The sequence below is a fragment of the Coregonus lavaretus genome (genome assembly GCF_964263955.1).
Source record: "Coregonus lavaretus genome assembly, chromosome: 14".
Classification (NCBI taxonomy): Eukaryota; Metazoa; Chordata; class Actinopteri; order Salmoniformes; family Salmonidae; genus Coregonus; species Coregonus lavaretus.
Window position 1 is genome coordinate 20,661,254 of NC_140001.1, and position 16,162 is coordinate 20,677,415.

At 42.8% G+C, this 16,162-nt stretch overlaps 1 protein-coding gene across 1 annotated transcript in view; it reads right to left on the minus strand.

Moving 5' to 3' along the window:
- Positions 1-14,606, minus strand: part of LOC311141886 (stalled ribosome sensor GCN1-like) — a 39,668-nt gene extending 25,062 nt beyond the window's left edge. The window contains exons 1-26 of the mRNA XM_084177384.1: positions 14,588-14,606; positions 13,669-13,771; positions 13,470-13,533; positions 13,242-13,373; positions 12,990-13,098; positions 12,677-12,775; positions 12,429-12,563; positions 12,229-12,297; positions 11,952-12,060; positions 11,766-11,840; positions 11,545-11,673; positions 11,380-11,430; positions 11,174-11,272; positions 10,916-11,089; positions 10,000-10,152; positions 9,780-9,872; positions 9,580-9,655; positions 9,303-9,462; positions 8,908-9,097; positions 8,019-8,143; positions 7,658-7,836; positions 7,394-7,487; positions 1,670-1,783; positions 1,345-1,543; positions 855-1,007; positions 555-736 (exon numbers count right to left, since the gene is read on the minus strand). Coding sequence (XP_084033510.1) covers positions 555-736; positions 855-1,007; positions 1,345-1,543; positions 1,670-1,783; positions 7,394-7,487; positions 7,658-7,836; positions 8,019-8,143; positions 8,908-9,097; positions 9,303-9,462; positions 9,580-9,655; positions 9,780-9,872; positions 10,000-10,152; positions 10,916-11,089; positions 11,174-11,272; positions 11,380-11,430; positions 11,545-11,673; positions 11,766-11,840; positions 11,952-12,060; positions 12,229-12,297; positions 12,429-12,563; positions 12,677-12,775; positions 12,990-13,098; positions 13,242-13,373; positions 13,470-13,533; positions 13,669-13,771; positions 14,588-14,605 — 3,084 coding nt within the window. The 5' untranslated portion in view covers position 14,606. The remainder of the gene's footprint in view (positions 1-554; positions 737-854; positions 1,008-1,344; positions 1,544-1,669; positions 1,784-7,393; positions 7,488-7,657; positions 7,837-8,018; positions 8,144-8,907; positions 9,098-9,302; positions 9,463-9,579; positions 9,656-9,779; positions 9,873-9,999; positions 10,153-10,915; positions 11,090-11,173; positions 11,273-11,379; positions 11,431-11,544; positions 11,674-11,765; positions 11,841-11,951; positions 12,061-12,228; positions 12,298-12,428; positions 12,564-12,676; positions 12,776-12,989; positions 13,099-13,241; positions 13,374-13,469; positions 13,534-13,668; positions 13,772-14,587) is intronic.
- Between the last annotated feature and the right edge of the window lie 1,556 nt (positions 14,607-16,162).

The following is a 16,162-nucleotide window of genomic DNA, read 5'->3' on the forward strand; positions in this document are numbered from 1 at the left end:
TTATACGTTGATAGCAGTATTATACGTTGATAGGAGTATTATACGTTGATAGGAGTATTATACGTTGATAGGAGTATTATACGTTGATAGCAGTATTATACATTGATAGCAGTATTATACGTTGATAGCAGTATTATACGTTGATAGGAGTATTATACGTTGATAGGAGTATTATACGTTGATAGGAGTATTATACGTTGATAGCAGTATTATACATTGATAGCAGTATTATACGTTGATAGCAGTATTATACGTTGATAGGAGTATTATACGTTGATAGCAGTATTATACATTGATAGCAGTATTATACGTTGATAGGAGTATTATACGTTGATAGCAGTATTATACGTTGATAGCAGTATTATACGTTGATAGCAGTATTATACGTTGATAGCAGTATTATACGTTGATAGCAGTATTATACGTTGATAGCAGTATTATACGTTGATAGCAGTATTATACGTTCATAGGAGTATTATACATTGATAGGAGAACACCTCAGACAAAGGGAGGTAACAACACACTGCTAGACGATAAACTTGATCAACTCTTACCTCATCGATGAGTATGTCTGAGGTGTCAACCTCAGCGCGAAGTTGAGCATGCACATTAATGACCTGCAGGGCGCGGACCTGCATGCTCTCCGTCTCCTCAGTGCTGCCTGAGGAGTCCCTGAGCACGGTGTTGAGCAGGGGGAAACAGAAGGAGAAGGCTGGGGCAGACAGCGGAGCCATGTCTGAAACAACAGGATGAGAGCATTAGGCCACCAGCAGGTATAATTATGTTGATGTATGTCTGTATTGTGTCAGTGTTTCTTCACAAGTCTTGCCCTCTCTGTGTGTGTGTGTGCTCACCACCAGCCTTTCCCTCTCTGTGTGGGACAGTGTGCATGTGCAGCAGCCCGACCGTGCGCTGGGTGGCTGTTTCTAGATCCTCCTGTCCCCAGGCCTCGTCCAGATGACACTCAGGTTTCATCAGGCGCAGTGTCACCTGGCCCACCAGCACAGCTGTAGAGAAAATCATGAGTAGACCATGCAGGAGATTAGAGAAAGTTTCATCACAGAAAGTAGAAAGTATTTCCCTCCATTTTATCTTTGTTCACTCCCATTTAAAGATCGGAGACAACTGGACAGGTATAAGCAATAACTCCACATAGTTTTCATGTAGGCTAGGTGGAGTTTCCATCATGTTATTTTCTCCTATCCAGTCCTGTCAGATCTGTGAAGGTGTGTGAACAAGGACATAAGAGGGAAGTGAGAGGAAAGCTCTCCTGAGTGTATTAGTCTATGCTTTGGATAAAAGCCTCAGCTAAATGGAATAAATTACACCATCTATTATATGTACCAAGGTAGTGCAGCTCTGTGGGCATGAGGCAGGCTCCTATGTCGAGGAAGGCCTGCTGCAGGCGTGGGGCGGCCAGGGGGGAGTGGAGGAGGGGCAGTAGGACCTGGAGGACCCCTGGGAGCTGCCAGGAGATCTGGGGAGGCTTCTGGATCAACGTTGCCTCCAGCAGACCCACCGCACACTGCAGCTCCATGTCCAACTGACAACCACACAACAGTCGATCAATCAATCAATCAATCAACAGGAACATTATTATGTCAATGTCTACAGTTTAACGTTTGAGAAACAGGATAAGTGTGAAAAATGTTAAAGTGTCTGGCCGTACCCCTTGTAGTCTCTTGCGAATGGAGGACTCTTTCTCCAGCTGGGCTTGCATCATCTCCTTCTGTTTGCTGGTCAGCTGCAACTCGTCTTTGATGCCTTTCTTCTTCTTGATCTCCTAAAACACAGACATAGAAATCCCAGTTAATTTCATGATAACTCTACTTTCTTCAATTAATTATGGTTAAATCGTAATTCAACTTAGAGCTATTATACTGAACAAAAATATAAACGCAACATGCAAAGTGTTGGTCCCATGTTTCATGAGTTGAAATAAAAGACCCCAGAAATTGTCCATCCGCACAAAAAGCATATTTCTCTAAAATGTTCTGCACCAATTTGTTTACATCCCTGTTAGTGAGCATTTCTCCTTTGCCAAGATAATCCATCCACCAGACAGGTCGGGTATATCAAGAAGCTGATTAAACAACATGATCATGCTGTGCCACTAGAGATGCTGGTTCGAGTCCAGGCTCTGTCGCAGCCGGCCGCGACCGGGAGACCCATGGGGCGGCGCACAATTGCCCCAGCGTCGTCCAGGTTAGGGTTTGGCCGGCAGGGATGTTCTTGTCCCATCGTGCACTAGCGACTCCTGTGGCGGGCCGGTGTTTCCTCCCACACATTGGTGCGGCTGGCTTCCGGGTTAAGCAGGCATTGTGTCAAGAAGCAGTGCGGCTCGGTTGGGTTGTGTTTCGGAGGACGCACGGCTCTCGACCTTCGCCTCTCCCATGTCCGTACGGGAGTTGCAGCGATGGGACACGACTTTAACTACCAATTGGATACCACGAAATTGGGGAGAAAAAGGGGTAAAAAAATAAGAAAAATAAATATATATATAAAAAGATCACACAGGTGCCCCTTGTGCTGGGGACAATATATTGGCCACTCTAAGATGTGCAGTTTTGTCACAAAACACAATCCCACAGATGTCTCAAGTTTTGAGGGAGCGCGCAATTGACATGCTGACTGCAGGAATGTCCACCAGAGCTGTTGCCAGAGAATTGGCAATATGTCCAACCGGCCTCACAACCGCAGACCACGTGTAACCACGCCAACCCAGGACGGCTTCTTCACCTGCTGGATCATCTGAGACCAGCCACCCGGACAGCTGATGAAACTGTGGCTTTGCACAACCAAAGAATTTCTGCACAAATTGTCAGAAAACGTCTCAGGGAAGCTCATCTGCGTGCTCGTTGTCCTCACCAGTTCAGCGTTGTAACCGACTTCAGTGGGCAAATTCTCACCTTCGATGGCCGCTGGCACGCTGGAGAAGTGTGCTCTTCATGGATGAATCCCGGTTTCAACTGTACCGGGACAATGGCAGACAGCGTGTATGGCATCATGTGGCGAGCGGTTTGCCAATGTCAACGTTGTGAACAGAGTGCCCCATGGTGGCGGTGGGGTTATGGTATGGGCAGGGATAAGCTACAGACAATGAACACAACTGCATACAGTGGGGAGAACAAGTATTTGATACACTGATGATTTTGCAGGTTTTCCTACTTACAAAGCATGTAGAGGTCTGTAATTTTTATCATAGGTACACTTCAACTGTGAGAGACGGAATCTAAAACAAAAATCCAGAAAATCACATTGTATGATTTTAAGTAATTCATTTGCATTTTATTGCATGACATAAGTATTTGATCACCTACCAACCAGTAAGAATTCCAGCTCTCACAGACCTGTTAGTTTTTCTTTAAGAAGCCCTCCTGTTCTCCACTCATTACCTGTATTAACTGCACCTGTTTGAACTCGTTACCTGTATAAAAGACACCTGTCCACACACTCAATCAAACAGACTCCAACCTCTCCACAATGGCCAAGACCAGAGAGCTGTGTAAGGACATCAGGGATAAAATTGTAGACCTGCACAAGGCTGGGATAGGCTACAGGACAATAGGCAAGCAGCTTGGTGAGAAGGCAACAACTGTTGGCGCAATTATTAGAAAATGGAAGAAGTTCAAGATGACGGTCAATCACCCTCGGTCTGGGGCTCCATGCAAGATCTCACCTCGTGGGACATCAATGATCATGAGGAAGGTGAGGGATCAGCCCAGAACTACACGGCAGGACCTGGTCAATGACCTGAAGAGAGCTGGGACCACAGTCTCAAAGAAAACCATTAGTAACACACTACGTCGTCATGGATTAAAATCCCCCTGCTCAAGCCAGCGCATGTCCAGGCCCGTCTGAAGTTTGCCAATGACCATCTGGATGATCCAGAGGAGGAATAGGAGAAGGTCATGTGGTCTGATGAGACAAAAATATTGCTTTTTGGTCTAAACTCCACTCGCCGTGTTTGGAGGAAGAAGAAGGATGAGTACAACCCCAAGAACACCATCCCAACCGTGACGCATGGAGGTGGAAACATCATTCTTTGGGGATGCTTTTCTGCAAAGGGGACAGGACGACTCCACCGTATTGAGGGGAGGATGGATGGGGCCATGTATCGCGAGATCTTGGCCAACAACCTCCTTCCCTCAGTAAGAGCATTGAAGATGGGTCGTGGCTGGGTCTTCCAACATGACAACGACCCGAAACACACAGCCAGGGCAACTAAGGAGTGGCTCCGTAAGAAGCATCTCAAGGTCCTGGAGTGGCCTAGCCAGTCTCCAGACCTGAACCCAATAGAACATCTTTGGAGGGAGCTGAAAGTCCGTATTGCCCAGCGACAGCCCCGAAACCTGAAGGATCTGGAGAAGGTCTGTATGGAGGAGTGGGCCAAAATCCCTGCTGCAGTGTGTGCAAACCTGGTCAAGACCTACAGGAAACGTATGATCTCTGTAATTGCAAACAAAGGTTTCTGTACCAAATATTAAGTTCTGCTTTTCTGATGTATCAAATACTTATGTCATGCAATAAAATGCAAATTAATTACTTAAAAATCATACAATGTGATTTTCTGGATTTTTGCTTTAGATTCCGTCTCTCACAGTTGAAGTGTACCTATGATAAAACATACAGACCTCTACATGCTTTGTAAGTAGGAAAACATGCAAAATCGGCAGTTTATCAAATACTTGTTCTCCCCACTGTACTTACCAGACATGTCACTAATTAAGCATGTTTGGGATGCTCTGTATCAACGTGTATGACAACATGTTCCAGTTCCCGCCAATATCCAGCAACTTCGCACAGCCATTGAAGAGGAGAGGAACAACATTCCACAATCAACAGCCTGATCAACTCTACGCGAAGGAGATGTGTCACGCTGCATGACGCAAATGGTGGTCACACCAGATACTGGCTGGTTTTCTGATCCACGCCCCTACCATTTTTTAAAAAGGTATCTGTGACCAACAGATGCTTTCTGTATTCCCAGTCATGTCAAATCCATAGATTAGGGTCTAATGAATTTATTTCAATTGACTGATTTCCTTATATGAACTGTAACTCTGTGAAATCTTTGAAATTGTTGCATGTATATTTTTGTTCAGTTTACATTCTCTGATAAGAGGATCATCAAACAGTACTAATACCATCCTGCATCTATTAGCCCATACATAGTGCCTTCAAAAAGTATTCATACCCCTTGACTTATTCCACATTTTGTTGTGTTACAGCCTGAATTCAAAATGGATTTTTTTTTTTTTTTTTTGTCTCAACCATCTACACACAATACCCCATAATGACAAAGTAAAACATGTTTCTAGACATTTTTGCAAATGTATTGAAAATTAAAAGTATTCACAGCCCTGAGTCAATACTTTGTACAATCACCTTTGGCAGAGATTACAGCTGTGAGTCTTTCTAGGTAAGTCTCTAAGAGCTTTCCACAAGTGGATTGTGCAACATTTGCCCATTTTCAAAATGTTTTATGCTCCGTCAAATTGATTGTTGGTCATTGGTAGACTACCATTTTCAGGTCTTGCCATAGATTTTCAAGTAGCTTTCAGTCAAAACTGTAACTTGGCCACTCAGCAACATTCACTGTCTTCTTGGTAAGCAACTCCAGTGTATATTTGGCCTTGTGTTTTAGGTTATTGTCCTGCTGAAAGGTGAATTCATCTCCCAGTGTCTGGTGGAAAGCAGACAACCAGGTTTCCTCTAGGATTTTGCCTGTGCATAACTCCATTCCGTTTAATTGTTATCCTGAAAAACTCCTCAATCCTTAACAATTACAAGCATATACATAGCATGATGCAGCCACCACTATGCTTGAAAATATGGAGAGTGGTACTCAATGTGTTGTATTGGATTTGCCCCAAACATCACACTTTGTATTCAGGACAAAAAGTGAATTGCTTTGCCACATGTTTTGCAGTTTTACTTTAGTGCCTTAATGCAAACAGGATGCATGTTTTGCAGTGGTGTAAAGTACATAAGTTAAAATACTTTTAAAGTACTACTTAAGTAGTTTTTTTGGGTATCTGTATTTTAGTATTTATATTTGACAACTTTCACTTCATTCCTAATGAAAATTATGTACTTTCTGCTCCATTCATTTTCCCTGACACCCAAAAATACTCATTACATGTTGAATGCTTAGCAGGACAGATAAATGGTCCAATTCAAGCACTTATCAAGAGCACATCCCTGGTCATCCCCATTGCCTCTGGTCTGGCGGACTCACTAAACACAAATGCTTTGTTTGTAAATTGTGTTGGAGTGCGCCACTGGCTATCTGTAAATAAATAAATACATTTAAAAATGGTGCCATCTGGTTTGCTTAATATAGGGAATTTGAAATGATTCATACTTGTACATTTAATACTTATGTATATTTTTGCAATTACATTTACTTTTGACACTTAAGTATATTTTAAACCAAATACTTTTATACTTTTACTCAAGTAGTATTTTATTGGGTGACTTTCACTTTTACTTGAGTAATTTTCTATTAAGGTATCTTTACTTTTACTCAAGTATGACAATTGTGTACTTTTTCCAACACTGATGTTTTGGAATATTTTGATTCTGTACAGGATTCCTTCTTTTCACTCTGTCAATTAGGTTAGTATTGTGGAGATACTACAATGTTGTTGATACATCCTCAGTTTTCTCCAATCACAGCCATTAAACTCTAACAGTTTTAAATTTACTATTGGCCTCGTGGTGAAATCCCTGAGCGGTTTCCTTTCTCTCTGGCTACTGAGTTAGGAAGGACGCCTGTATCTTTGTAGTGACTGGGTGTGTTGATAGACCATCCAAAGTGTACCATGCTCAAAGGGATATTCAATGTTTGCATTTTTTTTTACCCATCTACCAATAGGTTCCGTTCTTTGCGAGGCATGGAAAACCTCACTGGCCTTTGTGGTTGAATCTGTGTTAGCATTTTCAATGCTCGACTGAGGGACGTTACAGATAATTCTATGTGTGGGGTAGAGATGAGGTAGTCATTAAAAAATAATCTTAAACACTATTACTGCACACAGTGAGCCCATGCAACTTATGTGACTTGTAAAGACATTTGTTTTACTCCTGAACTTATTTAGGCTCTTCATAACAAAGGGGTTGAATACTTATTGACTCAAGACATTTCAGCTTGTCATTTTTAATTAATTTGTAACAATTTCTAAAAACATAATTCCACTTTGACATTATGGAGTATTGTGTGTAGGCCAGTGACAAAAAATCTAAATTCAATCCATTTTAAATTCAGGCTGTAACAACAAAATGTGGAAAAAGTCAAGGGGTGTGAATACTTTCTACGGTAAGAGGTAGGTGTACAACAGTTAACAGCCCTCTCTCCATCTAGTTGATCAATCATAGCCCCCAGTCTCACCTCTTGCAGCTCCAGCTCGATGATCTGTTCCTTATACGAGTAGGCCTTGTTCTCCCTCTTCATGTTGCCCTTCTTAGTGCTCTCCTGCTGGGCACTGCACAGGACATGGGAGGTGGGAGGAAGAGAATGAAATGTTGAAACAAGCTTTAGTTACAAGCAACAAAGAAATCAACATAGCCAAGGTCTTTGAAACAATGATTAGCGTTCTTGCTGTCTACAATGTTAAACCCACAGAACAGCTCTTACAGTGTGTTAGTGTCCTACCTCTGGATGATGCTCTTATCATACAGCTCTCCCTCAGGGGTGAACATGATGGCGTACTCCTCTCTGGTGACCTGCCGCAATGCAGGATTGGACAGCCACTGTGTCACATGCTCCATCACCCGTGGCAGCAGCTTGATGGGAGAGAGACCGGACAGGGCACCGACCGCATTCCTTATAGCCTGGTGAAACAAGAGGACCTAACATCAGTCAGCCAATAAGAGAACATGACAAGTTGGACCATAGGCTTGTCTCATCCAATCACCAAGAGCAAAAGTAGGCCTCAACCAACCCTTGGCTGTGAGTGTAAGTATGTATGTGTACATCTAATATAAGGATGTCAATATGTGAAATATGTTCGGACCTGATTGTCAGTGTTGGCCTGCAACAGCCGTGGCAGAATGTCATCCAGGTTCTTGTCTATGAACTCATCTGCCTTGATGTTCATGCTGGACAGCAGGTGCGGCCAGAGACCAGGTCGAGCTTCAACTGCATCGTCAGAGAGTAGAGGGGGGAGAAAATATGTCAGTACTAGTAGTGGGTTTATACTAGGGATGGGCATTTGAAATAATTTCACTATTCAAATAATATCATACTTTTTCAGAAAACCTGATAATCGAAATTCAAAAAAAGAAAAGATCTTTACTATTGAATCTCGACCAATCAGAATGACGCAAATGTACATGGCAGAGGTAAACAGCGCACACGCTGCTTTTCTCCAGTAATTTGGCTAACAGCAACAACGAAAGATACGATTTTCGCCATGATAGAATTGATTCTGTTACAAAAAGATTCTGCATATCATTTTAAAACAATGCAATATTTAAAAGAAAGTGATAATACAAAACCAAAACATAAAATGTAATAAGTGCTTTGCATTGATCTGTGTCAGGTATTGTGGAAACGTTAGGTGAGCGCATGTAATTGCTATTTGAAGTGGGGAAAATAGCATACTGATGTCAGGGCAGCCTGGAGGGATAAATGCGCAGCAGTAGCTCAACGCACAGTTATAAAAACTACATTCAAGAGTTAGTTTATTTATTAAATTAAGAATTTCAAATGGCATGGTTTATCCATGGAATATAATTTAAACAAAGCTTTTTCGTTAAAATAGGCCTAAAAATTTATCTGAAAATTAACACACGTAATCGAATACTAACGTCCGTTCAGATATCCGGATATGTGATTAACCTTGCCCATCCCTAGTTGTGTAAAAGATGCTGTAGAGTGCAGTAACAAGTAAACCAACAGACCTATGGAGGGATGGTGGGTGATGACGAGGATATCCATGGCCATCTTGTCTGCCTCGGCCGGGTCGTTCCACTGGCCAGCCACAGTGCACACCACACACAGCGCCTCCAGCAGGACACGGGGGGGACTGTAGGCCTTGCCCACCTCAGACAACTCCCCTGACTCTGTCTGCAGCACCTCCTGAGGCAACACCTTGGGAAAGACAAAGACACAGTATATAGTCAATGACAAAGGGATAATGTAGAGATTCATATTACACTACAAATCAATTAAAATCTTTTTACTTAACATCCCAATTTAATCATTCAATCATTACTAGTTTATAGTACCACTGAGGTGAGAGCTGCCACTACAAATCTATAAAAATTCTTAGTGCCTCACAGTCAACTATTCGTACCTTATGTTTGTTGATGACCACTCTGAGTTCTCCCAGAAGGCCATGGGCCAGGCCGGAGCCACCCAGGGAGGAGAGCAGCTTCTTCACGGTCTGCTGTGCCCGCTTCCGCACGCGCCAACTACGAGACAGCAGCACCGCCACAGTGGCACGGTGGTACATCCTAACAGGTGAGAAGAGCAGAAAGAGTCAACACTTAAGGAGCACTAAATGTGGAAACGTGTTCTGCAAAATGCTGATACAAATTCAGAAAAACTGAGACAGTAAAACAATCACTCACGGTGATTTGCCGTTGGTGAGTCGGTGGGAGTGGTCCAAGAAAATTCTCTCACACAGCTGTATCACTGTGCACAACGCTGGGGTGAAAGACAGATTTACTACTCAATGTCATCCCATATCTTGACACTTGTGTGATTACTGACCTTCTGCATTAGTGTTTAAGCTCATTTTGTAATGTGTACCGTGTTTATTATGCCTCACCTTCCTCACTGGCCTGGGAGAGGAACTTCCCTGTGGTGAATAAAGGTTTCTTCTCATCCAGGATCAGGGTCCAGAAGCCAGCCAACTTGGCCTCTGCAGCAAAGACAAACAATATTCTATGTCAGTCTCTAAACTGATGAACAAGGACGCTGTCCCCTACTGGGAACCTCAACCTTCACTAATCATGGGGTGTTATGATACTAAATCTAAATTCTCTCACCTGTCTGGGTCTCCAGCAGAGACAGTCGACTCAGGAGAACAGCAGCAGCCACGCCCTCTGAGAGCAGAGCATGCTGGGAGTTCTGGGCCGCAGCCTTCTCCACTGTCTGGAGGAGGAGGGGCACGAGGTCAGATACCTGTCCTAGAGTGTCACCTGGAGAGGAGAGAGAGGGCAGGGCTTTGATTCTGTGCCTCCTGCATTCCGTAGAACTGGATCAATAGCAACACCCACCCGTAGTATGCGTTCCAGCAGGTATATCTCACTGGTCATCCCCAAAGCCAACACCTCCTTTGGCCGCCATTCCTTCCAGATCTCTGCTGCAAATGACTGGAACGAACTGCAAAAATCTCTGAAGCTGGAGACACTTATCTCCCTCACTATCTTTAAGCATCAGTTGTCAGAGCAGCTTACCGATCACTGCACTTGTACACAGCCCATCTGTAATTAGCCCACCCAACTACCTCATCCACATATTGTTATTTACATTGTTATTTATTTTGCTAATTTTCACCCCAGTATCTCTATTTGCACATCATCTTCTGCACATCTATCACTCCAGTGTTAATACTAAATTGTAATTATTTTGCACTATGGCCTATTTATTGCCTTACCTCCATAACTTACTACATTTGCACACACTGTGTATAGATTTTCTATTGTGTTATTGACTGTACGTTTTGTTTATTCCATATGTAACTCTGTGTTGTTGTTTTTAATCGCACTGCTTTGCTTTATCTTGGCCAAGTCGCAGTTGTAAATGAGAACTTGTTCTCAACTGGCTTACCTGGTTAAATAAAGGTGAAATAAAATAAAAATAAAAATAATAATAGACAGACAAGTGAGTTATTTAATTTCAAAGACAAGCTCACAGACACAAACAGGTAACATAGTTGCCCAGTGCCTGTGACTAACTGACCTTTGAAAGCCCCCAGCATGGCCTGCAGGTATGCGTGGCGGACAGGAGAGGTGGAGGTCTTGAGGGTGAAGGCCTTCTTGAACCAGTCCAGCAGAGCCTTGGGGACCTCCACCGTCAGCCGACCACTCCACTGAGACAGCACAGCCACCGCATGCACAAGAGTCCCCTCATGGACTGACAGACAGAAACACAACATGAGCACCTCTCTTTATGGATGAAGGGAATAAGAAGGAGGAAGGAATGAGACATAGTTCTTACCTTCTTGTTGAAGATAAGGGATGAACAGCACAGCGACTGCAGAGCTGAGAGTTTGGCTGGAGGTGCCTGACACGGCATGATGGCTGCAGCTGCCGATACCTGGACAGAACAAGTCAAAACAAGGGTTAAAAGACAACATCCATCAGTCTGCAAGACTACATACTAAGTGTGGGTTATGAAGGACAGAAGACTAGTGACCACGCTACCTGACAGCACACTCATCTTCTGGCCGAACGCTGTGAGCTTCCCCTCTGACCCTGAAAATACACAGTTCTGTTAGTGCAGTAGTGCAAAAATATACTTTACACTTGGGTGTTGTGCGATGTGTGCTCAAATGTTTCTTAGGTGACAGTAAAGTGAGTTGTCCTTGCCTCCCAGGATGCTGAAGAGATGTGTGACGACGTCCTGTACAGCGCTAGGGTCGCTACACTGCTTGGCCAGGTTCTGCATGGCCTGCACTGCCTGCTCCATCAGCTGGGGGTTATTGGCCTTCAGCTGACCTGAAAAACACACATTACAGCCTGGTTACACACACACACACAGAGAAACATCCTCAAAAAGCTAACTTTCTACAAATAAAGGCCTGACTTACTTGCAATGCCTTTTCCAATATCCATGGCATACTGACTGAGGTCAAGAGTCACTGAAGCCAGTAGACAGGAGACGGCTGAAGGAGAGAGGAAATGATATCTTGAAAGGACAAAACTACAATACATAGTAGATAATATACACAAAAGTGTGTTGTGATATTGATTATTATATTAGCTACTGTACTCACTCTGCATGGCGTTCTCTGGGCTGCGGAGCATGGCCTTCTGCAGGGCAGGCAGCAGCAGCTCCTTGAACTCAGAGTGGGAGACATGGCGCAGCAAGGAACCACTCTTGTCCTGCAGAGGAACACAAAACACATTACAGAGAATAATTTTCAGCACCAACACCCAAAAGATATTTCACAATACACATCAATGTGGCTATGGGTGGTCTTTAGGTTGTGAACTTCAATCTTTGGGTATCTCTGACAAAAGCAGTTTCAGGGCCAGTCCAGCTCCACTCACCAATAGGTGTTGGTGTGGTATAGTCTTGCTCATGAGGACTGCCTTCATATACAGGTCCAATATGGCACTCTAAAAACAAAAGAGAGGCTTGGTTACAGATATCAAATGTGACCATATGTGCTGACTCAATCTGCAATAATTTTTTTAATTTTTATAGAAATATCTTTAATCTAATTGAATTAAAATAACATCAGACTCACCTTGTGTTTCCCTACGGTGGCCATGTCTTTGTGTGTTGTGCAGAAGTCCAGACACACCCCCAGCAGAGCCAGTGAGCTGGGGTTCTGCTCCAGACTCAACAGGGTGCTTATATACTGATCAGCCAGGCCAGGGTTCTGGAAAAAACAACAGATTGATATTGATTTTACACTGGACCATGATGACAGTGTCCAAATATTCCTTATAACTGTCTGGCGTTCGTTGAATACCAACCCCACACCTCCCTTACCTTTTTCCACAGGTGGCTCAGGTTCTTCAGGGTTGACTTCAGTGCTGTTGCTTGAGCCCCACCCACCACCTCAGCCAGCAGCAAACTCTGTACCTCCACCTGTCAGAGGAAAGATAGTGAAGCATGGATGGGTAGAAACAGTAGTAGGGCTTAACAAGTCCCTTAACAACCAATTCCAACATCCCATCACCTGTGTGGAACTAGACAACATCTAAATTCATGCCGAAATCGTTTCACAGTATATATGTAAATAGTGATTGCTGGGAGAAAGGCATGGCTTCTATAAGCAGTGTCTGATTCCTTGTTCACTTACCAGTTTCTTCCAAATGGGGCCCACTCTTTTCTCTGGAGCCAAGAACACAGAGCGAACCAGCAGGCAGGTCCAGGCCAGCCCAGTGAAGGCAGCCGAGCCTGTGCTCTTACTGACAACACCACAACAAGACGGACAGGGAACAGAAAGAAGGTATTCAGTGTGTGGTGATATTAGTACAATATTGCACAGAACTCACTGTAAAATGTATACAAAGCATTTAGTCTTAGCCCTCTTCCTATCCCCATGTCCTACCTGGGTGCTCCATTCTTGCTGATGACTCCACAGTTGAGGAGGCAGTGGAGGAGGCTGGTTGTTAGGATGTCAGGTTGAGACTCGGCCAGTAGGCCAATGACAGAGAGGAGCGCTCGTCGAGATGCAGCATCCCTAGAGAAGACATGTCATTTAACACTCAACACACACTTCCAACAAATCAATAACTGGGGAATACTGAAGAGCAGTAGGCTAATTGAGGGCACCTACCTGTATCTGTGTGGAGTGAGACAGAAGAGCTTGCATAGCCCTTTGATGGCTGGCTCTGGTAGCTCTATAAGGACATACACATTGTCAATCACTCACACCAGTTTGCTTTAATCTTGACAATCCAAGACAAAAAATAAACAAAGAGTGAGAGCAGAAAATAAACAAATTAAGCCAACTACATTGGCATCTGTCTACTCACCTTTGCCGCTAATACACTGTTTCAGTTCGCCAAGGACCTCCTTACGCTCGCTTACACTGGCTGTGGTCACTTTCACAGCAAATTTCTTCAGTGTGTCCGAAACCTTGTGCAATACACACAGACATCCAAAATCAAAAGAAAGTTGTGTCTGTCAATGTGTGTATCTAGGGTAAAGTCAATCATTTAAAACAATAGTACTGCATCTGTAAAAATGCCACAGTGATTGAAGTTGTAACTTGTAATTAGTCTTCAATTGATCAAGATGGAAAACATACATCTTCTGAGATTTTTATGGCATGGCATCATCAGGCAGAAAGTGATCAGACCACCCATAACAACAATTAAAACATTTTATTTATCCAATTTCTGGATACTGAGGCGTGGTCACCAAATACAATATTCCATTCAGAAGACAGTCGTGTTTGGCTTCTCATAACTGGCTAACATTAGGTAGCAAACAAGTATACGTTCCCACTAAAATTGGCTGTTGCCAACCAAGAACAACTTCATGAAATGTTTCATGGTAGCTAACCGCTAACTAAATTAAAAACTAGGCTGGCTAAAACCTACTCATCTACAACAGTTGGCATTTCGATTTATCTCAAACAACGGATTTGGTCACCACGAGAAAACTGACTAGCTAGCTAGCCACGTATTGCTAGTTGGCAGGCTACTATATTTACGCTACCTATGGCTAACATCGTCAGCTATCTGCACTCTCCGCCTGCACTAGCCAGGGTAACAGTTAGCTAGCTTAGCCAGCTGGATAATGTTTAACAAAAAAAAAAATTATGGGAAACCATACAGCCAGCCACAATAAAGGAATTATCCCTCATATCACATCTTCATTATCAACAGTATTTGGTTGACAAATTCTCGAGGAGGAATCAGCACCATTTTAAACATCAGCGACACAAACCTGCGTGTCCGCTGCCATCTTGCCGGTCTCAAACTAGGAAGAACTTGTTGTCACTTCCGGTTCATGATACGCTTGAGCACAACATCAAGGACAGATTTTTGTTTGTTTGTTTATTTATTTTATTATATTATTATTATTATGTCCAAATCTATAGATCCTTCTTAAAAATTGTAACACAAACAGATAAGCACAAATACAGGAACACATACAGGGTTTTTACATTCAAAGAAATTTGAAAAGCTTAAGAGTATTAATTGATTTCATCAGGGGCGCAACTTTGGTTTTAGAAGTGGGGGGGACATAATTTTTTTTTCTTCTTTTTTTTTCTTCAGTCTGATAAACACTCCAAACAGCCTACCCGACCGCTTGGAGGCCTCCGCATGGTCCTAAAGCATACCATTGGCTCGTTTTGTATCACATTCCAATTATTGTGGCTGTGGTCCTCTGTAGCTCAGCTGGTAGAGCACGGCGCTTGTAACGCTAAGGTAGTGGGTTCGATCCCCGGGACCACCCATACACAAAAAAATGTATGCACGCATGACTGTAAGTCGCTTTGGATAAAAGCGTCTGCTAAATGGCATATTATTATTATTATATTATTATTATTATATTATTATATTATTTATAAAACTGGGGGGCCTCCTGTAGCTCAGTTGGTAGAGCATGGCGCTTGCAACGCCAGGATTGTGGGTTCGATTCCCACGGGGGGCCAGTATGAAAAATGTATGCACTCACTAACTGTAAGTCACTCTGGATAAGAGCGTCTGCTAAATGACGTAAATGTAAATAGGACAAAAATTAAATTTCAGAATATAGGGGGGCACATGCCCCCCCCCCCCCCCCCCCCCCCATCCCCCATCCCATCCCTAGTGAAAGTTGCACCCCTGGAATTCATTACCTTCTTATTCTTACAGATCATAGTATTTAATATGGCAAAGTAATTATTAACATCTACCTCAAAAAATATTGAATAGGATGGTTTCTTCTTTAAAGATTCATTTTATGGATATAATATTTAGCAAGAATTATCATCAAATTCATCACATTCTTTTCGTTAGTGAAGAATCTTGGACTATCAAAAACATAAAGAACATCACAAGCTTGCAGATGGATGTCCCTACCAAATTTTTTACCCAAGTCCAGCCGAAGATCCACCCAGAACATAGTGACATACACACATTGGAAAAACAAAGTGATTCTGTCCCAGATTGACAAAATGTAAATTTCTCATCAACTTTTCTAATATATCTACAAATACTTTAATTGGATGGCTAACATCTATGAGTTATTTGAAAGAGTGTTTCCCTCGCTTTGTTTGTGAACACATATTTGTATGATAAAGTCCATACCTTTGGCCGATTTACAACACATTGCCAGTTCCACCTACATTTTGCCATTGGAACAACACTGTCATAAAAAGCTTCTCTAATGAATTCATTATTGCATTTTTTTAATCAATAATTGAGACACTGTTAATTACTATGTTTGAATTTACAAGCAATGGATCTGTAATGACCACAGTTTGTTTCAAAAGGGTTAGAACACCATCTAGTATTGCTTTACACACCATTTCAT